General features: G+C 46.6%; 1 protein-coding gene across 1 annotated transcript in view; it reads right to left on the minus strand.

Moving 5' to 3' along the window:
- MYO5B (myosin VB) overlaps positions 1-24957 on the minus strand; it is a gene marked incomplete at its 5' end in the record, with an annotated part of 222481 nt that overhangs the window by 112095 nt on the left and 85429 nt on the right. Inside the window, 4 exons of the mRNA XM_019633054.1 lie at positions 5150-5233; positions 6097-6219; positions 15742-15882; positions 16431-16512. Coding sequence (XP_019488599.1) covers positions 5150-5233; positions 6097-6219; positions 15742-15882; positions 16431-16512 — 430 coding nt within the window. The remainder of the gene's footprint in view (positions 1-5149; positions 5234-6096; positions 6220-15741; positions 15883-16430; positions 16513-24957) is intronic.

Below are 24957 nucleotides of genomic sequence, written 5' to 3' on the forward strand. Positions count from 1 at the left end.
AATATTGATTCCTGCACCACACCCCCATCCACCCACCTGGATAATGGGCTGGGCCAGACAGGCACCTTCTTGTCCCAGGAGGGGCCCAACTATAAATAAACCTCAAGTCTCAATGAAAAGTTGTTACCAAGCTCTTGCTTGACTAAGGATTCATGCAAAGAACACACTTCTGAGTGAGGGGGTAGAAAGCTGTTTTTTCTTTAAGTGACGAACTCCACTTAGGCTTTTAGAGAGCTATTGCAACGTCTGTTTATAAGCTGACTAACCAGTAATGGAACTATCATAATTTACCTTAGGGCAGCCATAAGAAACAACATCCAGCTGGGCCTTTTCAAAAATTTCCTCCCTTCCATCTTGGAAATACTCAGATAATGCCTTCAAAAAACCTAGTACTTCCTTAACACTGTCACTTATGTGAATGCCCATAGATACTGGCTTTGGTATTCTCTGCTAGTCAAGTTTATACACAGATTTCAAAAGCCTGAGGCAAATTTATTTGAAAAGGGATTACAAGTATGAAAATGCTTTCTAAAGACCATTTGACAGTTTAAGAAAAATGTCAATTACAGCGAATAGATGTAGCTGTTGTTACCTTGGAAATCACACCTATTCACTTCTGTTTATAAGAACATAAACCATATTTCCATTAAAACAGACATGAGAAACTAAAATAAGACACGCTATAATAACCGTTTGATTGGGATCTCTCACACAGAATCTCATCTTTAAAAACTCTAAGCATAATAAAAAATACATTCTCTTTTCAATCAATTCTTTTACATGGTCAGTACTACCCGTTCGGGAAAAAACTCTCCAACTTTTAAGAGGTATTTTTGCTTAAAAGGGTTTTAAATATGCTCTGGAGAAAAAGTCTCAGCATTTCATTTTCCCGTATTGGAAAGAGGATCATGAAATTGTTTTATTTACTAAAAACTTTTTCTATAGGGTTTATTCTAAATATTGGTAGAAGCTTTTCAACTACTAGCACACACTAATTTTAAATAGGAAGTGAAATTAAACCAAATACCTTTAAAAGCAAGTGGTTTCTAGTGTGTTGATATCTCAATAAATATGTTATATTAAGCATAAAAATAGAAAATGATCAACATATTTTTTTAAAAAGCAAACATACTTGTTCAAAATGGAATGTGGGTGTCACCTGTAAGGAATAAACCAGTCACGCTGTCATTCCTTGATGAGTTGAAGTCAAGCTGCAGATAAAGGAGATGGGGAAGACAGCACATGTGGGCCTTGTCTGAGCTACTCCAATGTGACTCTTGGACTCAAGCAGGGTAGGCAGCTCTGGGCCAATCTGGCCTCTGGACCATATTGGTCTCAATATCCCTTCTGCTGGGATGAGTGGAGAGATGACATCAGGACTGTGTGCCCAGGATGGTCCTTGCTGCCTGCAAGTTAATGGCATAAACTCGACCCACTGCCGAGATCCCTCTGACCTACACTCAGTGCCACCCTAGAATAGGAAATCTTCAGAGGAAATGTATTCTCCTTTTCAGATTTTATTTTCCAGACTGATAAAATATTGCTTTTTAAAGCAAACAAAAGCTGGGAGGAAAAAGCCTCCATCCTTGAGTGTCTAAAATAAATCAGTCTGTGAATAACGAAGTCATGTTTTAAGGAGGCATTTCTTTACTTAAATCTCTATTTATAGCTCCAATGGCTGGGAAAGCAATTAGCTACATTCTGACCTCTTAAGCAGGGAAACAGGCTTCACTAATTACAGTCTCATTAACACTCTTTTATTTCCCTGCTCTTGGTGGGAGTTCTTCAAACATCCCTTTGGCTGCTAAGGTACATGGGAGTCTTCTATCCCACACTGCTTAGTTATGCACAGCGGCTTGTTAATTTCTTACCAGGGATGCCACACAAAAGAATAAAAGCTACTAGATCTCCTATAAAATAAAAACGCTGTAAGTAAAACTATGAATTTACATACAGGATTTGAGATTTATCTCTTAGTGAGATGAAAACCAATAAAGAAAAAATTGGGCACGAACTCCATGCCGTCGGGCCTTGTATCTTTCTAGGACTTTATTTTTCTCTTTAACATGGAGTGAGGAACATAAGCCTTGGAGGATTGCTGTGAAAACTAAACATTGTAAAGAAAACAGAGGCTCAGCAATCAATGAGCTTTCAAAGTGCGACAATGACAGATGCTGCCAGAAACATCCATCTGTCCAAATGATTTACAGCACACTTCACATCACTCTGCTTTGTATTATAGCTGCAGAGAGGCCATCAGTAGGGTTACTGTGACCTAATGTCCACCTCTGCTTTGTGTTTTCTGGGATGTCTGAAATGGGCTGGAATGGTCCAAGGGGAGAGCTGGCCCTCCGCCTGCTAGGACCTAGCAAGCCCAGAGTCCCTCTAGGTTAATCTGAGTGTTGCTGGCCCGCCTCACAGCACCTCAGGGTTTGCTGGGATGGGGGTGGGTGGAGGGGGACACTTGGCAACAAGGTCATTGGTTCTTTAGAAATATCCCTCGGTGAAGGGGGAGAGCCCGAGCTGTGGCAGGTGGGTAGGGAAGACAAGGGAGTCGGTTACCGTTGAAGGGCAGATCACAGACCTGTTTTACACTCAATATAGCAATACCTATAAACTTTAAGTGCATATTCCCGGAACCATCAATTTCACTTCTAAAAATTTACCTGATGCATAGAATTGTACAAGGAAGCAAAACTATATGTAGAGGGCATTTATGGCAGCATTACTTGAATTTGAAAAGACCAGCAGCTCTTTAAAGAAGTAGATATATCCTCATGTAGAAAAATTAGAGGGATGTGTATAATGCGATTCACTTCAATCTTAAAAAGATGTATCGATATGCTTATAGATGCAGAATGGGAATTCGTGAAAAGGTGGCTCAATGAGTGGGAGGGCACGCTTTTACTCATTTTTATGCGAGAATGCTTTATGAGCCTGTATTTAATTTCTAACTAAAAAAAATCCAGTACCCCCAATCTAAAATGATACCCGCCTATAGAAAAGAGTTGATAAGAGCAGGCCTGAGGCTGCTCTCCTTAGAAAGGCTGACCCTTGGCTGGTGTCTGGGAACGTGGGTTTCCGGAGGGTTTTCACCAATCCCTAATAATGGCTCCCTGTGCCTAAACTGTTTTTTTTTTGCAAACGATATGGTTTATGCCTAACACCTGCTTTCCTTGTGGGAGTGTGGAATCTGGGTACATACATGCCAGGCAGAGGGTGCCTACACACCTGACTCCCAATAAACACCCTGAATGCCTGGGTCCCGTGACCTGCCTTGGAAGACATTTCACATGCATCACGTGTCACAGCTTGCTGCCGTGGGAGGCAGGCACATTCTGCACGACACCACTGGGAGAAGACGCGTGGAAGCTGTGCCTGCTCTCCCCTGACTGTATCCCATGCACACTTTCCCTTCGCTGATTTGCTGTGTAACCTTTGACGGTAATAAATCATAGCATGCATACGACTGTACGTTGCGTGCTGTGAGTCCTAGCAAATGATTGAACTTGGAGACTCCCAACAAACCCCTAGTATTCTTTCCCATAGCACCTTCTTCTTGACCGTCACAGCATTACCAACATTAGTAACTAAACCGTTACATCTTTTTCACAAGATCGTAAGTTCCATAGGTTAACTATATGTATTTGTTATCACAACATGTCAAAAATATCAATAGAATTGAAAATGAGGGGATAAAACCTCAGTTATTAATAAAAGATGATCTGTCAGAGAGAGCGTGTAAGAGATTCCTTTTTAGATTCTGGGAACCCTGAGACACACTCACGACAAAATCAATACAATGGCAAACCAAACTCCACTATTTAATGGAAAGTAACCCAATTCTCTCTCCCCATGACTCATTTGTGCTCCCACCTGAAAGGAGAAACTTGTAACAAGACAATCAAGTTTCAAGTTTCTCAGCCCTCCAAGGCCACTGTCAGTCTGACAGGAGGTCACAGGCCTCTAAGCAACACACAACGAGGAAAAGTGCGCCGAGTGCTCAAACCATCCACATCTCTGCTTTCCCCACGGCTCATAGCTCCTCTCCTGTCCCACCACCACCCTTGGGAAAGATGAAGTAAGTCATAATAACCACCACGGACTAGAGCGTGGAGACTCAGCAGTTTGAGAGGTTAAACTTGTGTTGGAACTCCAAAGTGATATTCACATTTCCCCAAAGCCCATTTGTCTCTGAGACGACTAATTTCCTGTCTTCCAGATACCCAGAGATGACAATGGGCTCCGGAAGGGGGGTGGGGGTGAGGGTCTGTCCTGGGCTACCCACATGCTGGTGCTGACTCCAATCCCTCTGGAACCCCCTGCCTTGGGGCCACATGATGTAATGGGGTTTACTTGCCTTTATGTCCTCAGGTCCCTTTTGTTGGGTGTATTTTTTCCATTCCATTATCTCGCCCTACTGCACTCATCTAAAGCTTATCACAAAGAGAAATTAATCTGCCATTTCTAGCGTTATCAGGCCCCTGCAGCAAGTTCAGCATCATGTGGTCGGAGAGAAAGCCTCCTCAGCCCTGGCGAGTCCTCTTCTGGGTCTCCTCTGAAGGGCTCAGGCCAGGCAGCATCTGCAGTAGTGCCTCGGCCTTCCACAATGGCGGTGCCCACGCTTCTCCCTGGCTGCAGGGCCCTCTCCCATGCCTCCTGTCTTTTCCCAGTTACTGTGTGTGTGTGTGTGTGTGTGTGTGTGTGTGTGTGTGTGTGTGCGCGTGTGTGTAGCTTCCCACTCACTGCCCACTGGAATGTACGCAACTGCAGGGAAGAATCTGTCTTATTCATCTTCATACTGACGTGGGCTGGGTGTGTTTAGGGCAGTGTCTCAGCAGATAGGTGCTTAATAAATATTTGTTGATGTGAATCGGTACCTTGGTTCCTCGACCTGTACAATGGATGCAATATTTGCTATCTTTTTGTTATGGTCATGAGAAGAAAATAAATTCCTGAGATAACAGACAGGAACATTCCAAGACAGTAGATGTAAGTGTCCCTTAAACCCTACCTTCTATCCTATTTATTAAGTGTTTGCCTATATGGAGGCTGTGCAGACCGCTGAACGGAAATTAAATGCACTAGAAACTAAAGGCTCTGGCTGTGGGCATTCTTGCTCTAGTTCCCTGCGGCTCACGCTCTTTACCTTGCTGGCCTTCAGGATGTTGATCTGCTCTTCGTACACCGTGTCTCTGTTCTTCTCCAGAAAACCATCGGAAAGGTACTCCACCTGGGGCCATGATGGGAAACAAACAGTAGTTAGCGCTGCAGCTGGACCAGTTTCCTTCCGCAGCTGTTTCAGCGCATCCACACTGTTTTCTGAAAATAGGTGTGAGTAAATGGGAAACCCACAGATGTTCCTACTTAAAATGCAAACCCAAGATGTGGTCGGGATTCACACAGCGGGAATTGGGTATTCATTTTGTGGAAAAACATACCGTTTTCAAAAGGAGTTCCCGTTAATAGATGGCTTCCTTTGGGGGCTGTGAATGCCTCTTGTCAGCCACCCCCCAGACCTACTGGATTATAGAGTTGTCGGGAAAGTCATGACGCATTTTTGCATTGAAAAACATAGAAAAATACGTCACAATTTTCCTGATGACCCAATAGAACCTGCATTTTAACAAGACCCCAGGTGACTTCCGTGCACACTGAAATTTGAGAAGCACTGGGCTAGTGCACACAGAACAGCAATGCAGGTAAAAAAAGTCTAAGTATCTGCCAGTTACTGTGAAAGGAGCCACCCCAAAGACAGCACCACTCTGTTTTCACTCTTTTTTTCTCTCAAGCTCCAGGAGGATAGATTTGTGACTCTGTTACAGCTGCTATATTCCCAGGGAAGAGACCCTCAATAAATATTTGTCAAGCATGCCCCTAGGTAACTACGACCACCCACTGGGGTTCTGCTGTATATTGACAGGTAGGTACATTACATAGATGGTGCGGAGAGGCAAGAAAGGGTAGGAGGGGGTCCTACTAAGAGAGTTCGGACTGCTTGAATTCAAACGGGACAGCTCCCTCACAGCCCAGAAACCCCAAGTCTACCTAGGGTGGGGCTAATGGAGCCCCAAAGGCCACAGGGAGGAGACCCACCTTATCTGCGAAGTGCACAACAATGAAGGCCGTGTTGGACATGCGGGGTTTCTGGAAGTGCTGGCTGCTGGAGTGCCGGTCATAGAGCTTCTGAGCCCAATTCTGGTCAGTTCCTTTGGGGACCTGTGGAACCACAAAACCAGGTGCTTCATGAAGAGGTAAAAGAAAACCAAGAGTTGAGGCAGAGGGATGGAGTCCAACTGTAAGTTGACCTCATGAGGCTGGATTCAGCTCTCAGACCTGGGCTTTAAGTGGACGTGGAAAACCAGATTCAGACATGGACACGTAAGATCCTGCCACGACCTGCTCTCAACATGCCGTGTGGGTTGGTTTCCCACACGGTCCATAGGCGTGTGCTGAGCTTGAAAGAACATGCTGTTTGGCAGATGCTGGAAAGGTTAGAAAAGGATGAGGATGGAGGCCAAGGTCACAGGAGCAGAGTTACAAGTCACGGAAGAAATCAGAAGATGCCTCCTTCCTCAGGTCAGTGACTTCAGTTTCATGAGCACGGCACGTCCACCTCCAGTGCCAAGCTCCTGCTCACTCAGGCCAAACTCCTGCAGCAGCAAAGCCCACTCCTGCTCTCAGCTCATCTCAGTACTGCCATCCAGGCTCAGCTCACCTGTCCTTTTCTCTAAAGCAGCGGTTCTCAACCTGTGGGTCGCGACCCTTTGGAGGTCTAACGACCCTTTCACAGGGGTTGCTGGGTACTCGTATGTGGGCGTATCTGCATGTGGGCCTGGAGACGGATAGAGGAGCGGTGTCTCGGTTCCTAAGATCATCGAAAATATGTTTTCCGATGGTCTTAGGCGATCCCTGTGAAAGGTTGAGAACCGCTGCTCTAAAGCCTTTCCTGGAATTCCTCCCAGTTCAGCTCTTACACATACACTACCTAATACTGCTCATCGCTGGTTTGTGTGTATTGTCTTATAATCACAAACTAAGCTTGTTGGGTTCAAGGATTAGGCCTTACTGTTTCTTTCCTGCCCCTCAAAGAACTAAGAGTTGGGTTCCAGCCACACATTGGGTAAGTACCTAGTGACTAAACCACGCAGTGCTAATCTCTGCCTTCCCCAAATTTAAATTTAGATTTAGAGATTCCAATACATTGAGAATTCTGAAGGCCAGCCCCTTGCAGTATCTTTAGAGGTGGCTTCAAAAGTGAAAAGGCATCAAGGCCAGCCGAGTGGCTCAGTTGGTTAAGAGCTCGCTCAAGAGTGCGAGCTCTGAGTAACAGCGGTTCGAGTCCTGGCCGGAGCTGAGTTGCTGCTGAGCTGCCAACAGGTGGCAGGATGGCTCAGCTAAAAAAAATGTGAAAAGGCATCATCTTGCTTTGTTGAAAACAACCGAGTCACTGTAACCAGCACTGAAATTGTCAAGGATGATGGTAACTCTGCCAGTGGGAAGGTGCTCCCTCCTCTGTCATCCTCGAACACCACTGCACACTCGCATTCCTCAGTTATGGGTCACCAGCTGGCTTCCCCTTCATTTAGATCAGTGGTTCAACCTTCCTAATGCCGCGACCCCTTAATACAGTTCCTCATATTGTGGTGACCCCCAACCATAAAATTATTTTCGTTGCTACTCTATAACTATAATTTTGCTACTGTTATGAATCATAATGTAAGTATCCTTTTGTTTTCCGATGGTCTTAGGCGACCCCTGTGAAAGGGTCGTTCCACCCCCAAAGGGGTCGTGACCCACAGGTTGAGAACCGCTGATTTAGATGGTACATTTGGATCAGGCAGGGATGGAAGTGAACCTTGCACTAGTCATTTAAAAAGAGCTTTGTTTGGTAAATTAATAAAATCTGTGCCATAAGGAAAATGCTTAAACACAGTTGAGAACATAGTTCTCAAATATTTTGTAAGCAAACAGATTTCTCTCAACATACAATTTGGTATAACTAGTATTGGATACCCAATGCCAAGTGCTGGAGGAAATTCAAGAAAACAAAACTTTTTCTTGAAGGGGGTTATTAATTGTGTAGGGCAGACAAAATAAAATATATCTAATTCAGCATTTTTTAATATATCCACTATTTTATATTTGTCTTCAAGCATCCTGTGTTTAGAAACACCAGGGATGGGGAATGTAGGGGTCGGCCTGGCAGGGCTGTCAGCAGACAATGATGGGAGGACAGGAACACAACGGACCCAGGACTGGCAGAACTGGGGCAGAGCGAACAAGACGGGCAGGTCTGTGATGAGAAGCCCCATCTGAGTCAACACGTACACTTGCTGGTATCAAGATCATCTTGTCCTGACAATGAAATTGAACTTCTGCTAGAACAGGGAGGGGTCGGCAAACTTCTGAGATGGAAGAGCCAATCCTGTCCCTCACAACAATTTAAAAATCATTCGAGAGCCATAAAACAAATGAAATCACCATTATGTGAATAATACCCTTTAAAAATTTTATAAATGAAACTATGATAGTTTTATTTTTGTTTTCAATTTTACTTCAGAGCCACATGTACGTACCCAAAGAGCCGCATGTGGCTCGCGAGCCGCCGTTTGCCGACCCCTGGGCTAGAAGACTCCATAATCCTGCATATTCACTAGTTCAGACTGGCATGAGTCAATGAGGAAGGTTGTGTATATAAATATTTCCTGACAAGGATGAGCCTCTGTTCTCACCCCTCCTTCCACCCCCACCATCAACTAAACATAATTAGTCCAGCAGGAATTCATAACACCTGAGATTCTCAGCTAATACTAACAGCAAATGCCCACAGTGCTTATTGTTTGCAAGGCAGTTTTCTACACATTTTAGATGCATCAACTCATTTAATCCTCACAATACTCCTATGAGTTAGGCGCTATGCCTGTTCACATTTTACAGACAAGGAAGATAAGACAGAAAGGCTAGGTAACTTGCCCACGGACAGAGCTGGGAACGGGCAGAGCTGTGGTTCAAACCAGGACAGGCTGGCTCTTCCTATTATGCTCTCCTGCCTCACAACAGAGTTTTAAGGACAGTCAGGAAGGCAGGGTTAGGTGGAAGGCACTTATCTCCAAAAACCTTCCTGCAAAAGTAGATTTAAAACAGGCATTGGATAAAGAAAGCGAGTCTTGTAGTTTGTAAAAATCTAGATTGTGGCTATCGGTAACTCTGGAATATGCAGTGAATGGAACCCTTTATAAAAGCATGTATGAGTGGCTTCATACACGCATCTATACTCTCTTCTCAAAGTCAAGTGACGAGGGCACTGAGCCAGGAGCCTGGATCCCAGCGCTGCCCTAATCTGGGCAGGACTGTCCCTCAGAGCTCTAGCCCCTCTGACCTGCTCTGCTGGCTGGTGGTCACCATCAAAAAAGTGAAAGTCCCATCTACATGAAATGCCCAGAATAGGCAAATCTATAGACACAGGAAGTAGGTTATTAGTTGCCTAGGGCTGTGGGGGCAAAGGGGGGAGAGACTGCTAATGGGCTTCTTTATAGGGGACGAAAATGTTCTAATATTGATTGTAGTGGTGATGGTTGCACAACTCTGTGAATATACTAAAAACAATTGACTTGTATATTTTAAATGGGTAAATTGTACGGTGCATTAGTTATATCTCAGTAAAGCTGTTAAAATACACTAAACCTGATTTAAAATAAAATAGAATAAGTGGGGTGGGGGGAGAGCAAGTGCCCGGCCTTACTTGGCCCCTCTTCCCCGACAGCCTGGGGCCCAGGACAACTTTCCACCAAGGTGCTTCCATTACTGGCCTGGGACAGCACCTGGGGCCAAAGCCTGCCCCCAACCCAGCAGCCCACAGGAGATGACTGGTAAGGACTTCAGAGCCAGTTACCCCATCTTGGCTTCTTGTCCCTGTCTTCCTGGGGCACTGCCACCAACGACTGCCTCCCTGGTCACTCACTCGCTATCTCATTTCATCCCTCTGTGGGCTCCCCGATGCCTTGTACCACTGCTGACCTCTCAAACGACCGACCATGCCACTGACACCTCGGGGCCCTCCGTGGCGTCACAGAAGCCTGGCTGGGCCCCCAGGACTCTGCTGTCCTAACAGCTCTCTAGGTGGCGATGGTTCCTTCCTCCCTACCTGGCGGCCATCCCCAATGCCAGTTCCAGGCCTTTACGTTTCCACCTTTACAAAACACCCCTCTGTGTGCTCAGCGAAACAATCCAAGACCAAGCCCGCCCTTTCCCACACCCGCCCTTTCCCACACCCGGGAGGCTAGCTAGGATCACCAATCAACTCCTCTTCCCTTAATTAAGTCCTGCTGATAACTTAGTATAATTTAGTATTACTGCCAACAAATAATCAAATTTCGCCGTGACAGTCACGTCTACGGATTAAGACACTGCACCCAGAGCTAAGCTGAGAGTTGGCCCCAACAATATCTATGTCTTAATTTATGGTCTTTGACCTCAGCCAACAAATTTATGTTCTCTATTTTTCTTCCCTGTTTATGGGACAGCCCTTCCCTCCGTCCTCGCTCGTCCTTCAGCTTCTAACCCTGCCTGCCACCTCTACGCTGACGCCTCATTTCCTCCCTCACAGCGAAAGGTTGTCGAGCAGGAAGCCCCAAATTCCTGCTCTTCGTCCAGAAGCTCATACGCATCCACAGTGGGGACCCCTCCTCCCCTCCTCACGGGAAGAGGCACTTCTCTTCCTAGTACTTCTCTTCCTAGCCGGCTTCCTCTCCACCCAGCCCCCGCTTCCCGGGTACCAGCATCCACCCATCTTCCCTCTCTCCCCGAATCCTTGAATCCTCGTGAATCACGCCCCTACCTTTCCTCGTTCTCACCTCCTCCTTTTAACAGCCAAGCCTCCACGAGGGGATTCAAACTAGCCATTTCCACTGCCTCACCTCCTACTCTCCTCAAGCAACTTAAACTAGGTTTCTGCCTAGACAACTCACTGGAAAGTGCTCTAACCAACAAGTCACTGTCAGATGCAGTGGCCCTCTGAGGCCCACACGCTGATCCCCTTCCTGAAGCCCTCTCCTCCTCTCCTCAAGCCTCTGTCTTCTCCCGCCCAGACGACCGCAGGGCTGCCACTGCTCTTCCTACTCCAGGCTCTGCCTCCAGCTTCGCTGTCACACCATCGCCAGAAAGCTCTGTTGGAAAATGAGCCACAGCTCATCACATCTCTCTCCTGCTTCACACCCTTCAGTCCCCAAAGTCAAGTCCAAACTCCTTCTCTGGGCCGGCGGAGCCTCCCATTCTTGGATGGTTTCTGTTTCCCACTCTCAGCTGCTACCACATGGGCTCTGGACAAATCAGATCATCTCAGGTTTTATGAACGTGACATGTCCTTTGCCCAGGACACCTCTCCCCTCATGACTTCTCTGCCTAAACGGCCCTTTTGGGGACACTCTTTTTCTCAGCCATCTCCTCCTCAGTGTTTCCACTTCCCTAACATCACAGGTGATGATTTCGGTGCTTGCCTGACCCCCATGGAGGAGTGTTGAGGGGCAGGGGGCCAGTCACTTAGGCAGGAACATGCGGTGTGCTGGATGGGTGAATGAGCAGATGTGGAGAAACCATCTCACCTCCCTCCATCACAGGTCTCAAACCTGCTCACAGACGTGCCATCAAGGAGACTCGGGGGCGATTTCTTAAAAAACCATGAACCCTTGCTCTTACTACAAAGTACCTCCCCTGAGAGCAGGCTGGGCCCAGGTAAGGAAACAGAAGGACATTCACCTCCCCACCGTCTTTAGCCTGCTTTCGCGCCACTGTCACAAGAATAGGGTATCAATTAGGAAGGTCTGTCCCAGTCAGCTCTCCAGGCTGGGTTCCATGAAACAAAAGAATGCCAATTACACAGGGCAGAGCTTGTGCCCTACCCTCAGGCCTGCCTTCGTGAGTCCCTACCACCTCTCCACCCTGATACAGCGGTCGAGGTATCATTTTTAGAAAATTCCTGCTAAAATGCAAACGTGTCACTCTTGAGGCAACAGGCACTGACCTCTCATCTCTTATCAGCCTGAGCTCATTTGTTCCTCCAATAGGAAGGGTACCGGTGTCTGGGACACAGGGAGGGCAGGAAACGCCTTGTCTGAAAGGCTTCGATATGGCTTATGTCATGCGGCCTTTGAGAGCACCGGGGTGGGAGTTTGGTTAAGAGCAGCCTGAAGTGAACATTTCCTACAAGCAAGCAGCCTCTCGCCTGCCCTGTAGTTACTGAGGAGCAGCTGTGGTTTGTGGCTCGGTCTGGGTCCGACTATAAATCCATGGCTGCAAAGCGGCTTTTCTACCTGAAGGAACCTGGGGCAGTTTAATATTCTGGTCCCCATGCCTCATCTGCCATCTCCAGCACCAATCACAGGCTCTCGCGAGAGCTACCTTGTGTGCTGCCCCTTTAAATCCCTGGCCACCTCATCTCCACGTTTCTAATTTAAATCCCAGCTCACTGGCCCTGCCTGCCACTGGGTGTCACATCCAGGAAAAGTGATTTTCCCAATGGCTGCTTTTATGCCATGAGTCTAATCCTTCATTTGGCTTTGTGTCCTGTCACACGCGAGACACAGAGCCCAATTCTTCATAGTGCAATCTCATTATTCTTTCTCACTCTGCAGAGTGCATCTGAGCAACAGAGGAGGAAAGGAGCGTGTCTGAGGCAGCTCCACCGTCCCACAGGACTGGTCCCGAGGGCTGCCAAGTTGACCAGCTGTGACCAAGTCCATGGGCATTCCCGACCTGCTTTGGTTCAGAGCCATGGGCACTTCCAGAGGATACAGCAGTCCGCCCTATTTTTTAAAGTCAAATTTATTGCGGTATAATTTCCATACAGCAAAGTGCACCCTTTTCTAAGTGTATAGTTCCATGAGTTTTGACAAAGGTAGTAACACTTGTTGGTTTAAAATCCACTTGCTACTAGAAGCTGCCGTCACCTTACTCTGAATTCCCAGAGCAATTAAATCTGGTAGAAAAAGATTGCACATCAGGACTTTTGTATTATTTCTTAATTTGGTGTTCCTCTTGGCTCCCTTACTCCACCCATGACCTTGGCCGCTAGTAAGTTTAAACACATCACAGCACTACCTCATCTCTCAACGCTCTGAGCTCCCACCAGCTTGATTAGCAGGAACTCCAGGCTTTCCTGAGACCTGCCCTTCTAAGGAGGCTTCAGGAGGAAAAAGCAAGGAGATCTGACAGAGGACCAGAGCGGCTGCATGTAGCTCAGCAGCCTGCGTTGGCACCCCCAGTCCTTGATTCTGTTTAGCTGCCACCCTGCTGCCCTTGGGCTGTGGCCTATGCCTCTTCCAGCCTGCTCTGGAATCCTGGCCTCCAAACTCAGGCCCTGGTCCCTGCCTGCAGCCCCGCCCCCTCCCCTGCCCCCACCTACACTCACGCAGGAGGAGCTCCTCCAGAGAGCCATTCTGGCCCTCCTCCCTTGTTGGCTAGCAAGGAGATCCATTCCTCCTATTCTGAGAATTTTTCCTCAAGACCAGACATATAGTAGGTGCCTAATACATTCTAGGTGTCTGCGAAATTGCAGTGGCAGGGGTTGGAAATGTCTTAAACTGAAATCACCTAATTTTACAAATCTGACCCAAACAGACAACTCCACAGGGCATAGACAGAGATCACCCATATGGACACAGTTGGATTTTTCTTCCTTAGCTTCTCGAAAGTGAAATAGACTCCACCAGGGATTCCCCAGGCAGTGTGCACTCAGGAGGAAACCTGAGGACAGGAGGTCTGAGGATCGCACCTGTTCTGGAATATCCAAGGCTGCAAAGTCTACGGATTTGGAGGGTTACTTTCCTAATTGCTGAATATTTGCCTCGTGGGCCTCCCTGCAACTGCTGTCTCCTTTTCTGCCACCTGCTAAGAGTGGTTCTGCCATCACTCCCAGGACCACCTGCTCCCCAGCCCGGCATTGCTCTGAGCTTCCCCTCGGTGGCTTGTGGGTCACCCTTTGGACAGCAGTCTCAGGTCTCTGCACCAGTGTATTGGGAACAGTGCTCCCCCTCCCGCTGACCTGATATTCCTGTGACATGTTCCCTTGGGTAGTGGCACCTCTCAGGTCCTCAAACCATAAGCCAAAACAAACCCACAGCAGCCCTCCTTTGCTTGCTAAAAGCACGGTAAATCATTGCAAGTCATCAGGCAGCTGCTCACATCGCAGGAGCAGTCAACCTGAAGCACTTAGGTGTTCTGATGAGAGGTGTGTATACATTGGAAGGAAGGGGCCATGGCCAAGGGTTATGGTTTATGCCACAGGTAGCTCATCACAGAGCTGGGCAGGCCAGTGCAAGACAGCCTGCCTGCCTCCCGTGCTCCTCAGAGCTGTGTAGACCTTGACCTGCACCCCTGGGGAGGGGAGTGATGCGCTGGCGTCCTCCTAGAAGCAGGGCCTGGGGGGAACTACACGGGCTCAGCAGCCCGGAGGCAGGTAGGACATAGGACATGGTGTTGCCTTTGGGTTGGGGGTGCGGAGCTGGAGGAAAAGGGTTATGGACAGACCCACAAGAGACTGGGGGAGGGGGAGCCAGTTTCCATTGAGTGTGGGAAGGAGCTGTTATCAATGGACACCGAACCAAAGTGAGTGAGTGGTGAACACCAGGAGTGAGTGGAGGGCCTGGGCTGTGACTTCGGTCTCTTAGCCTGTGCTACTTGATGCAAGGACAATTGTGCTATCAGCTTTACTGCAACCTCATAGACGGAGCATGCCCAGGCACACTCCTGCCACACTGAGGAATTACCCCCGCCTGGATCTGACTCAGGACAAAGTCCAGAGCTCTGCAGAAATGCTGAAAACCGTTAGAGAAAAAAAATGTACAAGCTGTGGACATCAGCATATTTTTACTCTGTCTTCTGCTGTTCTAGTAACCTTTTCTTTTCCTTTTCACAGGAGAGCCCTTCTGGAAAGGGATCTCCCCCTCCTCCCAAATCATCAAGCCACACTCTACCCTTTACAGGCAAGACGTAGGAGAGCAAAAAGGAAAAGTGAGTGGGTTCTTCCCTTTCAATACTAAGAATCGTGCGGGTCCTACCCTTCTGATCAGTGTTCCCATCGCTGGAGGAATTGGTGCACATTCACCTCCTTATCACCAACCACCAAACGGGGAAATTTTCAAGCTCATCAGATCCAACCCCCACCAATTCATAGAGCAGGAAGCCAAAGGCCATGGAAGTTAGGTGACTGGTAACACCCAGAATCCCCTCGCCCCACATGCCCACTGCTGCCTGGTTCTCTCCATGCTGGTAATCCTGGCCTCCTCCTGTCCCACCAGTAGAGGCGACAGAAAGCAAGATGGGAGATCTAAGGCTCTCACCAGCCACCAAGCCATGCAGCTCTGTTGCTCACACGCCATCTGACACAGCAAAGATGACCCTGGGCTCCTGACCCTCACCTCTCTGGGGATGCCTGTCTAGATGTTGGGGTCCTTCTCTGAGCACTTAGGACATCTGGGGCATTGAGTCCATACCACCATATCATGCCAATCATACCATGCAGCCTCTGCCAACAGAGGCAGCACAGCAATGCTTGCCAGTCACGTTACCTTCTAGTACGCAGAATGGACACCCGTGCTTCGCTCAGCACACTCAAGGCTGGCTAGTGACAGATGAAAGTCCAGCTCTGGGATCTCACATGTTGCCTTGCATCACATAGATGTCCTCTGCCCCCACCTCAAGCTTAGCTCTGACCTCATTTGAAGGGAGCATCAGCAGTATTACCTTACATTCTTCATCCAACAGGTCCAGGATGCCCAGCTTAGCTTCTATGAGGTCGATACAAGGTTGGTTGTCATAAAAATCAATCAGCGTCCAAGGGATCTGCTCCTTCATGTATTCTTCTTGCTCCAGTTTGAATACATGCTAGGGCAAGAAGTGAAAGGTCAAGGTTAGTGAACGGCATGCACACCTTAACATTCATCTTCCCTGAGCTTCAACCATGCGAGATTGGAGTCCTGAAGGCTGGCGCACACCCACCATAAAAGGTTTGGGTACTGAGTCATAGTCATGATTGCAGAAAAGCTGTTAGGTGACCCTCACTCCCATGTGAACCCTTCTTTAGGGCATCCTAATAATCACCTGTGATGTCATACCCCCACCAATCACAAGAAGGCCCATCTCTGGCTTGCAATTGCTCAAATACCCCCAGAAGCCCAGGCTCGGGGGAGTAGGAGTCAAAGCCAAGGGAAGAATCCTTTATGCTCTCAACCCAGCTGCCCCATTCAGATCTCCTCCTGAGCAGCAGGGAGAGCCTTTCTAAAGCTGGAGCACCACCAGGAAACCAAGGGAAGGTCAGGGCAGAGTCAGAGCCCACTGACCCTGGATGGAAGAAAAGTGGCCCAGGCCGCTGTTCCCAGGAACAGAGAGAGGTCCCCCCACCCCGACACCCCAGGTCCAGGAACCGAGCCTACCGAGTTGAACTGCTGCTGGAGCTTCTCATTTGCATAGTTGATACAAAACTGCTCAAAGCTGTTTACCTCAAACGTCTCAAACCTGCAGAACAAAAAAAGAGAGGACAACTTAAGAGACATCTCCCCCTACCGAAGGAATCACTGGGACTTCAACCAGGCTGCCCTCACTCTCTCTCTCCTCCCATCCAGCTGTATCCTTAACTCCAGCACAGAAGTCCCATTTTCTGTTCTCATGCCCAAAGAGAACACTGCTGCAGGTATCAGCATGAGCGAGAGCCCTGTTAAATTAGCAGAGGAAGAATGCATCATGTTTTCATAATTAAAAATGGACCAACAGTTGGAAAATTCAGAAAAAGCAAATGTAAGAGAGAGAAAGTCACCCATGATACTATCACTCATATTAAACCACCAGTTACATTTCAGTAGGTTTCCTTTCAGAGATATTACATTTTTAAACAAATGAGAATAACATGTAAAATTATACCTATTTTCATCATTTAACTTTCCATTGCAAACATGTCCCCATGCCATTGTTCTTCAAAAGCATCAGTTTTAATGTCTGCCTCTTCAAGCCTTGCATGGACTGACCTGAGGACTGCACAGGGAGCCCAGGTGAGGGGACAAATGCGGTTGAAACTTAGTGGGTAGTCCCTCACAAGTTTGGGAAGGGGTGTTCCATCCATAGAGGGTGCCCTTTTCCAATTCATACAAAGGCTCCTCGTGGGCTGGCAGTGCCCCCACACAGGTGAATCATAATTTAACCAATCCCCCATTGCAGGACATTTTGGTTCCTTTCCCAGGTTTTAGCTGCTATGGATGCTGTAACAAATAAGGTATATACATCTTTGAATTCATGATTCTTTCCATAGGATGTTATCCTCCTAAAAGGGAAATTACCACGTAAGAATATGGTTTCTTAAAAGGTAGAAGCAAATTAACTTCCAGAAAGGTGGAAACAATTTATGCTACCACCCCATGTATGAAAGTCTTGTTCTCCTGATGCTGGTTAAGGATTTTTTTTATTTTTTAATTCATGTTTATTGAGTTAGAGTTTACATATAAGACCCAGTAAATTTAATGGTGTATTTCAATGAGTTTTGACAAATGTTATACAATGTGTGACCATCACCACAACTCAGATGTAGAACATTTTCATCACTGCAGAAAGTTCCTTTGTGCTCCAGTCTTGCCCCTCACCAGGAGAATGCAGATGCCACAGCTCTTTGGTCCATAATGTATATTAACTTTTAAAAGTCTTCGGTGGCTTACTATATGAAGAATGTTTTCGTTTGCATTTTAATTTTTTTGCCCACTGATGGGAGTTCAACATTTTTCTGTAGGTGGGAACCAGTCATCTCTACTTTGTGAATTATCTGTGATTTCTGAAGTGTTTGTTGGGTTTTAATTTTAAAAATAAATGTGTTTGGGACCGGCCAAGTGGCTCGTTGGTTAAGAGTTGGCTTGGGAGTGCGAGCTCTGAGCAGCAGAGCCGCCCATTTGGATCCCACATGGGACAGTGATGTTGTGCTCTCTACAGCTAAGATGGTGAACAACAGCTCAACCTGGAGCTGGGCTGCCGTCAGTCGCCAGCAACAGCGTAGACTGCAGTGGGGCTGCAGCGGGCTGCCGTGAGCTACTGAGTGGCCGGCAGCCAGCGTGAGCAGCCGGTGTGAGCTTTCATGAGCTGCTGTGAGCCGCTGTGAGCAGCCATCCAATGGCCAGCGAGCAACTGCCTGATCCGGGAAGAGTGCAATGATCATAATACCAACATGCGCCAGTGAAGCAACAACCTCCACAACTAGACTGAAGAACAAAAGGACAGCAACTTGTCTGTTCCCCTTCCCCGATTCCCCAATAAAATCTTTAAAAATAAATAAATAAATGTGTTTGAACTCTTTATAATATCAACAATGTCATTTACTGCTCAACTCAAATGTGTGCAAATGGCTGGATTGCTGTGGGGGTTGGGAGAGGTGGAGCCCACGGAGAGATGAGAGAGATGAGAGCCAGGCAGGGGTCCTGCCTGCAGGCCTTGTATGCTACGCTAAGGAGTCTGGGTTTTCCCAGGGGCAGTGGGGAGAATTTGAAGGATTTGAAATTAAGAAATGACCATCAGATTTACATCTTAGAAACTGGCAAGAGGGTGGAGAAAATTGTGATTTGGGGGAAGGGGTGCAAGATGAAAGGCAGGAAATTGGGTAAGGCAGTAATTACTAGAGTAATAATCCAGGCAAGATCCAATCAGGGCATGACTTAAACTGGTAGAAGCCAAGTAATGGAAAGGTTCTAAAGACACTGAGGAAGGTGGAAATGAGAGGACCTCAAATGACCATCGAAGTATACAGGTGAAACTCACTTACACAGCTGAATGTATGTGGTACAGCTCACCAAGCTTTGACAGCACCAGCAGCTTTAGCTATAACAGTATGGGGCCATCTTGTATCCTGAGCAATGTCATCAGGCCAAGACTGTGAAAAGGGGCAGAAACCCAGGAGGAAGAGGTAGCTTTTTCTCATTCACAGAACAGGCTGAGCTGACAGCAGCCCTGGTAATGAGTGCCTACAGAGTACCAGGCCCAAGTGCCTCATGAGCCCTTACTCAGTTACTGCCCACAACCACCAAGAGTTCAGGTTTATTATTAATCCCATCCTACAGTCGAAGAAATAAGGTATGGGGAGATCACATAACCTGCCCCAAGTCAGAGTCAGTAGGCAGGTGAGCCAGTATTTGAACCCAGAGAGTCAGAATTCTGGGACCACATTCTTAGTTTTGAGAAGAGTACAAGTTTCATTACGAAAAGGAGGAAGGGATGACTTCGAAGGGCTGTGGACAAGAACGGTGACTTCCCCGAAGGGGAGGTATTTGAGCACATGGAGAATGGAAATAGCAACGGGGGACCTGGGGCTGGGGACACAGGCTTCCACCTTCTCTACAACCTTGAACCTTCACCTCTCTCATTCTTCAGTATGGACAACTGCATTTTCTCAATCTTATATGAGATGATGTCAGCCTTTCCAAATAGATTGTACTCCCTAATGACCACTCCCAAATAAAAATGTTGGCACTGCCTCTGGTGGGGGTTGGGGATGGTGGTAGTGGAGAGGTAGCACCCTATGCAGAGGGACCAGCAAAAATAAATGCATCAGACACCTGACGGGGCCAGATCAGTGCCCAGAACACATTAGACTCCTCCCCCTCCTCCTCCTCTGCACCTACGCCCCTCCCCCACTAGGAACAAGACATGGAGAAGCAGAAAGTCATTTTGAGATCAAAGGAGTCAACTGCTTGCCAACAACCACATTAAATAACAGCCTTTGGTCATGCCCACGTAAAAGAAGTAAGTCTAGGTTAATAAAACAAGATCAAAGACACAAAGTCCAAACTAGAGCTGCACTCCAGGCCAGGCAGGAGGGAGGCAGTGTATCTGCCAGTCGTTACCCTGGTTTGGGGCCCTCTCAGCCCAGGTGGTGGTCCTACAGACCTAGTTATGTCACTTAGAACCTCATTTCCTCCCCCACCACACCCACTGCACCCTTAGAGAGGTGGCTGGCGCCAGTCAAGCCCCAGAGGAAATTTAATTAATAAAACCAAGAAGGAAGACAAAAGAGCCACCCCGGCAAATGGCCAGATAATAGCAATTGGGCGTGCTTGCAGGACTTGTACTGAGCTCCACAGATAAAGGATTTAAATACCTCCCGCTTATCACTTTTTAAAGGTTTATACTGGTAGCACTCCACAAAGAATGTTCTCATTAATTTGAGATGGCCCCAAATTTGCTCATAATTTCTCTATTTCTAAGATATTATCTGGAAACAATTCCTCTGCCATCTAGCGTAATTACTGTAATGCCGGCGGGCCAGAGATGAATGACGGGTTTGGGTAGCTTGGGAAATGTCTAAGATGACTGACCTCAGAAAACCAGTCAGGGAGATAACGCAACTTCTCTTCTACAATGGAACTATATTTGTAGTAATTCTTCCCATCAACAGAGATGACTTTTAAAAGTCAACACAATGAATTAATTTATAGTTCACAACATTAAGATGTAACAAAGAAATCTATATACTAGAGGGAATGAATTTCCCCTGTAAAATCAATGTCGAGACTATTTACACCAGGATCCTTGGGTGGGAGGAAGATCAAAACACAGAATGAGACTTGATGCTGAGACCTGAGATCTGTACTCGTTGCAGTACAATTCTCATCCCTACTTCAACTTCCTCCTGTCTTCAAAATGTAGTAGAAAAGTATGCAATCTCCTTCTACTTCATTCTACCCCAATTTTAGGGTGTGCTAATGGCCATAGATTCCTCTAAAAATAAGGTAGTGTTGTTGGAAAATGAAACTGTAATAAAAAGTCAACCAGTCACTCTGGAGGTTAATTATTAACCTCTATGAACCTCTCACTTCAGAGCAGAGAGGCAATGAAATGCTTTGAAATTTGGGAAACAGTCCTTCCTCTAGAACACGGGTCAAGGGAATAGGAATCTTAGACCAGCCTCATCTTTCTATTTTATCAAGATTATTCTCTTGGGCTGGCCGAGCCGGCGTGATGGTTAAGATTGGCTTGGGATGCCAGAGGGCCCTGGTTCGGATCCCACATATGAGGGCCAGTGACACTGCCCTCTACAGCTAAGATGCTGAACAACAGCTCAACCTGGAGCTGGGCTGCTGTGAGTCGCCGGCAACAGCTAGGCTGCAGCCCCTGCTGCAGTGGGTTGCCATGGGCTACCGTATGTAGCCAGCAGCCAGCGTGAGCAGCCAGCAGCCGCAGTGAGCTGCCGTCCAGAAGCCGGCGACTGATCTGCCTCGCCCGGGAAGAGTGCAATGATGGTGCCAACTTGGACCAGTGAAGCAACGTCCTCCACAACTAGACTGAAGAACAAAACGACAGCAACTTGTCTGTTCCCCTTCCCTCAATTCCCCTGCGCTGTTCCCATCCCCCCAATTCCCCAATAAAGTTCTTTAAAAAAAAAAAAAGATTATTCTCGACCATTCCATTGAAGGTTGCATGAGAAGATAGGGGATACAGTTTGGATAGAGAAGAGTTTCTAGATAGCGGTTAGGAAAAGTAAAAAAAAATAACATGGGGAAATTTTCTCTAGATAAACCTTTAAAAACAGGGCCTTCATGTGTTAGGCTCAGACAAACAGGCCAACCATGCTCTCAAGGTCTCTTTCCCTACTGAAGCCCATGAAATCCCACAAGGGTAACTTGTGGGCTGTTCGGGAGGCCAATCCTTCTGATCTCTTTACTAAACAATCTCAGGATGCTGGCCATACTTTAGAATGGAAGGAATTTAATTCTGTTCATGTATTTCTCTCCATACCTAGATGTCCCCCACACAGGACTTGTCCTTCAAGGAGAGCATACAGCCCTGGGAACTACTCACATCCTAAGGCCAAGAATGGTTATTCTCCTGGAGGATCTAAGTCTATTCGGTTTGCAATAATTCCAGGCTTTTCTTTGTGCCTGGAACTCCAATACAGACCAGGGAAATGCCTACTATATGGTAACCCCAATTCATCAGGCAACTGTCCCAAGAACTTTGAAAGCTACAGAGAAGAGCAAGTTATGACCGCTGTCCTAAAGAGCTATTGGAAAGACAACACAAAACAGTATATAAAACCTTCCAAGAAACAAAGATTTTTATGTGCTACAGGCTTTTAAAGAAGGGTGAGTTCATGGGGTTGCTGGCATAGGCAGAGAGAAATGGGACTTTATCTGAGCCTTAAGAGTATGTAGGGGTGTTTGGTGCTAGGCAAACTCCTAAGGGTTGTATTGGAGCAACTCTAGAAAGTTGAGCTTGACTTTAGAGCACTCTGAGTTATAAGGCTCTCCTGGGAGACTTGGAGATTCTAGGGCAAACCTAGTAGCTTCAGGTGATCTGCTAGATCTGAGGACACTGGGGCCAGCCCTGCATGTCCACCCCAAAGAAGACATGTCCAGGGATCTGCAGGGTTGTCCAAGGTTAGGCCACTGTTCACAGGCTGGAGGGTAAATGCAATCACTGACTTCTCCCCCTGCATTCTCTGTAAAACCTTTTCATACTGGTCAGCGAGGAGCTGCGCTGGGTAGTCTTCTCTGAAAAACTAATTGGGACTGTAAAATTATCTGTTACTCTATTTTGAAGAGTGAAACCTAGCAAACAAAACAAAGAAACCTAGAACAATTTCCATTAAAATAATGAAGGCGAAATTTCTTAAGATGGTTACTTAAAATACATAATTAAAGGCAACCTATGGAATGGTAGAAAATATGTGCAAATTATATTTCTGATAAGAGGTTAATACCCAGAATGTATAAAGAACTCCTACAACTCAACAACAAAAAACAAATAACTCAATTAAAAAATGAGCAGAGGATTTGAACATTTCTCAAAAAAAGACCTACAAATGGTCGAGAAGCATATGAAAAGGTGATCGACATCACTAATCATTAGAGAAAAGCAAATCAAAGCCAGAGTGAGATAGCACCTTATACGTATTAGGATGGATATTACCAAAAACAAACAAACAAACAAAAACAACAAAAAACAAACAGGAAGTAACAAGCATAGGCAAGAATGTGGAGAAATTGGAACCCTAGTGCACCATTGGTAAGAATGTAAAATGGTGCAGCTACTATGGAAAACAATATGGAGGTTCATTAAAAAATTAAAACTAGGATTACTATATAATCCAGCAATCCCACTTCTGGATATATATCCAAAAAAAATTTTTAAAGAGATATTTACACACCCTTGTTCATTGTAGCATTATTTACAACAGCCAAGAGGTACAGGTACAAGCAGTCCAAGTGTCCATCAACAAATGAATGGATATATTCCAGTCAAGATGGCAAGAGTAGGTAAACACTGTGCTTGCCTCCTCTTACGACAACCTCAAAATTACAACTAAACTATAGACCAAGCATCATTGAGAATCGCCTGAAGTCTAGCTGAACAGAAGTCCTACAAATAAAGACATACAGAAGAAGCCGCCTTGAGACTGGTAGGACGGGAAGAGATGCTGAACAGGCTGGTCCCACACCCACATGTGGCAGTTAAAAACTGGGAGGGATATCTTGACTGTGGAGGTCCCCCCAGAGGACCAAGGGATCACAGCCCCACACTGGGCTCCCCAGTCCAGGGTTCCAGTGCCAGGAGGAAAGTCCCCACAACTTCAGGCTGTGAGAACCAGCAAAGTTTGTTGCTAAGTGAGACAGAGGGGCTGCTGGAGTCCTTGCACTCCTCTTAAAGAGACCATGCACAAACTTAATCGCTATCACTCGCTCTGAGATCCAGCTCTGGAGCAGCAGCTCAAAAGGCGCCAGGGACATATGAGGAGGAACTGAGTTGTCTAGCTTCAGGGTAAGGGCTGGAAGGACAGCTTTCTCCCAGGCAGAAGCCATTGTTCCTTGTTGAGCCCTCCCCACTCCCAGCATTCAGACATGCAGATGCAGGCTGCAGCTAAACTTGGCCTGCAGCAGGGCCCCTCCCAGGAAGCCCTGGGACCAGCATGTCTGGTGGCCAGCTTTGGACCCAGCCAGGGCACCACCCAGCTGCCTCTGTGGATGACACACCCAAAGGGCAGACTGGGCAGGCACCAGAACCATGCTAATGTGAATCCTCCTCCATAGGATCAGCCACTGCACAGCAGCTCCTCCACTGTAGTCACAGCCAGTCATCACAACCAATCAGCCCAAGGGTCAATCCCTCCCAATGATGTGCAAATAGCAAGCAAGGCTCAAATACAATAGGAGGGCACATACAACCCACCCACACAAGGGGCACACCTAGAGCACACAGTTGAGGAAGGTGACCAGGGAGACTGTGCCACTGGGACCCGCAGGACACCTACCACATAAGGTCACTCTATTAAGACCGGGAGACATAGCAGCTCTACCTAATACATAGAAACAAACACAGGAAGATAGCCAAAATGGGAAGACAAAGAAACATGTCCCAAATGAAAGAATAGAACAAAGCTCCAGAAAAAGAACTAAATAAAAGAGAGACAAGCAATCTACTAGATGCAGAGTTCAAAACACTGATTATAAGGGTACTCAATGATCTTAATGATCTTCAACAAAGAGACAGGAAACTTAAAAATAGAGATAGAAAACATAAAGAACCAGTCAGAAAGGAAGAATACAATAACTGAAATAAAGAATATATTAGAAGGAATCAACAGATTAGACAAAGCAGAGGACTGAATCAACAACTTAGAAGATCAAGTAGCAGAAAAGACCCAATCAGAACGACAAAAATAAAAAAGAATTAAAAAAAATGAGGATAGTTTAAGGGCCTCTGGGATCTTGTATCGTAGAGGTACTAGAAGGAAGAGTGCACAAGGAATTGGACAGCTATTTGAAGAAATAATGATGGAAAACTTCCCTAACCTAGCAAAAGAAATAAACATACAAGCCCAGGAAACACAGAGTCTCAAACAAGATGAACCCAAAGAGGCCCACATCAGACACATCATAATTAAAATGCCAAAGGTTAAAAACAAAGAGAATCTTAAAAGCAGCAAGAGAAAAGCAG

Source organism: Hipposideros armiger, unplaced genomic scaffold (assembly GCF_001890085.2).
Source record: "Hipposideros armiger isolate ML-2016 unplaced genomic scaffold, ASM189008v1 scaffold_1234, whole genome shotgun sequence".
In the NCBI taxonomy this organism is placed as follows: Eukaryota; Metazoa; Chordata; class Mammalia; order Chiroptera; family Hipposideridae; genus Hipposideros; species Hipposideros armiger.